Raw genomic sequence first — 2,790 nt, forward strand, 5'->3', positions numbered from 1 at the left:
TATGCCGGTAGCAGAATTATATTAGTTTAGGTGTACTGTAATTTAGGTGTAATATACATAAAATTATTATTAAACTAGGTATTAACAGTCAATTTTATTTGAATGTAAAATTGTAATGAAAATTAAATCAGATTATTCACAATTAATACCTTGTTTTCACGATTGCAATAAATATTATGCGAATAGTAATTCATTATTGTAAAATAGATTACAATACATTATGTAAAAAATGGAGCGAGGTTTGAAATCTTTTTTGCATATATTTTACACATTACTGCATATTGAAAACAAGAGCTGATTAAACTTTACAGAAATATAAACTTCTTAAAAACGCGCCAGAAGCAGAAAGAAAACCGTCAAAAAAAATAAGAAAGCACAATCTTTTAGAAATTACTTATATATTATTAACTGATATTTATAACAATATACATTTGCTTTTGTGACACCGTATCGTCTATTATTCCAATAATTTTTCCAGATTTAATTTTATTTTTATCTTATATTTTATTGTGATTCCATGTTGTATTTTTCTGTTTACCACAATCAATTTTTTCCGTAACGTCTTAATAATTGCTAAAGTGTCTTTTGAGATCTTGACATTAATCGCATTTTATATAACCGCGCGAATGTTATCTTTTAATTACTTTTATAAATTACTGCTCTTGTTGAAGATGATAAAAATATAAGAATGTGAGAATGAAAATTGTATAAACACTACATTTTTAAAATGTGATATATTTATCTCTGTGTTCTACATTATCTGTTTATATTGTAGAAAAAGGTTTGTTTTTTTACAATAAAGTAAAAGTAATAATTATGTTTGTGCTATCATAACCATTAATATCATAGTTTATAAGGGTCAACTTTATAAGAGCAAAGATTGTTCACAAAGTGTGAATAAAAATCTGTAATTGCAAAATCATGTGATTTTTCAAATATTAAATAAAAACAATTTCTTTACAAAAAATAATATATTAAAACATACATATTATTTTATCAGAATCAATAGCAATATCTGATTTTACTAACATTATATCTCTTAATCAAAATCGACAAATATATTTAAAACAGATAAATGTCTAGTCTATTTACAAATAAATATAAGTTAAAATTCTAACAATGAATGAAATTTCTTATGATATGCTTGACAAGAGTGGAAATGGATTCTGCTTGCTAACAACTAATTTCTGATGTTGATAAGATATATATCCTTTAATTTTGCCCTCATGTATCAAATTAGCAACAATACATTGAGTTTCATCAACATCAACATCAGATTGGCCAACTAAATGCAGTGCATCTTGCAAACTTTGTACAGGTATTTGATGTGTTTGTAAAATCAAATAAACTTTTTTGAATAAATTTCTGTATGCAATTACTTTAAGTTTAGCTACAATTAAATATACTCCGCTACTGATAAAAAATCTTTCATGGTCTTTAATAACTTTATCTAACTGCTTTATATCGCCTTCTCTTACTGCAGTTGCTACTTCCCAAAATGGCAAAAGATCATATTTTTCTAATACTTGTCTAGTCGGTAAAAGTCCCAGAAGCATTTTTACAGGTGCTAAATATATTAAAATAAGTCTTTTGTTTTGCTTAGCTTCACGATGACATCGTTCGAAAGCATAGCTCAGATATTCATCAGCCATTTTATAATCTGAATCGAACATAGCTTTGCGACCAACAAAATATTTATAAGTTATTTGTTGTGCTAACGGAAACTGGTCTTTAAAAGACGATGACTCGATAGCTCTTATGAGAGGTTTGCATAAATGCAATTTATTAATTCTGAAGTAAACTTTGAACAATTGGTTTACCAATAATAACATGCCTAAACGCTTTGTGTCTCTGTCTGATGAGCGGTTATCAGCAGCGCATACTCTGAAACAACCCATTAGACACTCAGCTGCTTTTTCGAGTAATGGACCAGGGGCTCCAGCTTCACAACGAGTTGCTAGTAAACGCAAGTCCAGACAAATCGTGTACATCATAGGCAACATCCAGTTCTCTTCTTTCTGCGCTTGCAACATTTTGGTGAATGCTGTTGTCATGGTGCTTTGTGTGTTATAAGCCGCTTGAATATTTCCTTGGCCTAACAAAGTAGCAGATTTCAAGTGTAGAATTACAATTTCATCTAAAGGCGGGGAAAGAATGCGTTCCACTGAATTTTCAGGTTTCGATACATGTAAAGTTGTGTTTTGAGCATGTTTATCTCTCAAACTTAATAATTCTGCAAGAACGTATCCATCCTGATCATTCCAGGCACGTTCTACAATTTGTAAGTATTGATGAATTGTAGTCATTGTGATATTTGAGACGCAGTTATTTTTAGGTTATAAGCCGAGCTTTGAAGCGAAAATAGACACTACATTACTTAAATTACTATATATCAGCTTGAATAAACTATTTTACGCTTAACACCAGTTTAAAATACGCAACTTGTATTTATGTGTATTGTCAAACCTCAAAATTGACAAACCTCACATAATAATTGTATACTCCACTTCCATACTCCATTATAAAACAGAATGGCCAACAAGATAATAACGAAACTTTCTGAGCAACTGAGTGGCCTTTCCTGTCATCTAGCGGCAAGAAGCACAACTCTGCCGCAAATATGCTTCTAAATGGTGTGGATCATGAGAAGAAAGGAAGTTCACAACGGGAAGCGCACCAACGGTATCAATTTAAATTTTTATTTCCGCAAAATTTAATGTATAAACTTAAGTTTTATATTTTAAAATGATTCCAAAACTTATCAGGAATCAATATTAAAGCGGTTCTTTC

The 2,790-nt window shown here is 29.9% G+C and overlaps 1 protein-coding gene across 1 annotated transcript; it reads right to left on the reverse strand.

The window, feature by feature from the left end:
• Positions 1-1,083: 1,083 nt before the first annotated feature.
• LOC113382472 (PCI domain-containing protein 2 homolog) lies at positions 1,084-2,505 on the reverse strand. Its single transcript, XM_026620821.1, has one exon. It carries the CDS (start codon positions 2,304-2,306, stop codon positions 1,134-1,136), a length of 1,173 nt encoding a protein of 390 aa, XP_026476606.1. The 5' UTR covers positions 2,307-2,505; the 3' UTR covers positions 1,084-1,133.
• Positions 2,506-2,790: the final 285 nt, after the last annotated feature.

Source organism: Ctenocephalides felis, unplaced genomic scaffold (genome assembly GCF_003426905.1).
Source record: "Ctenocephalides felis isolate EL2017-DRISC unplaced genomic scaffold, ASM342690v1 CF-g0.4_SCAFFOLD_03451, whole genome shotgun sequence".
NCBI lineage: Eukaryota > Metazoa > Arthropoda > Insecta > Siphonaptera > Pulicidae > Ctenocephalides > Ctenocephalides felis.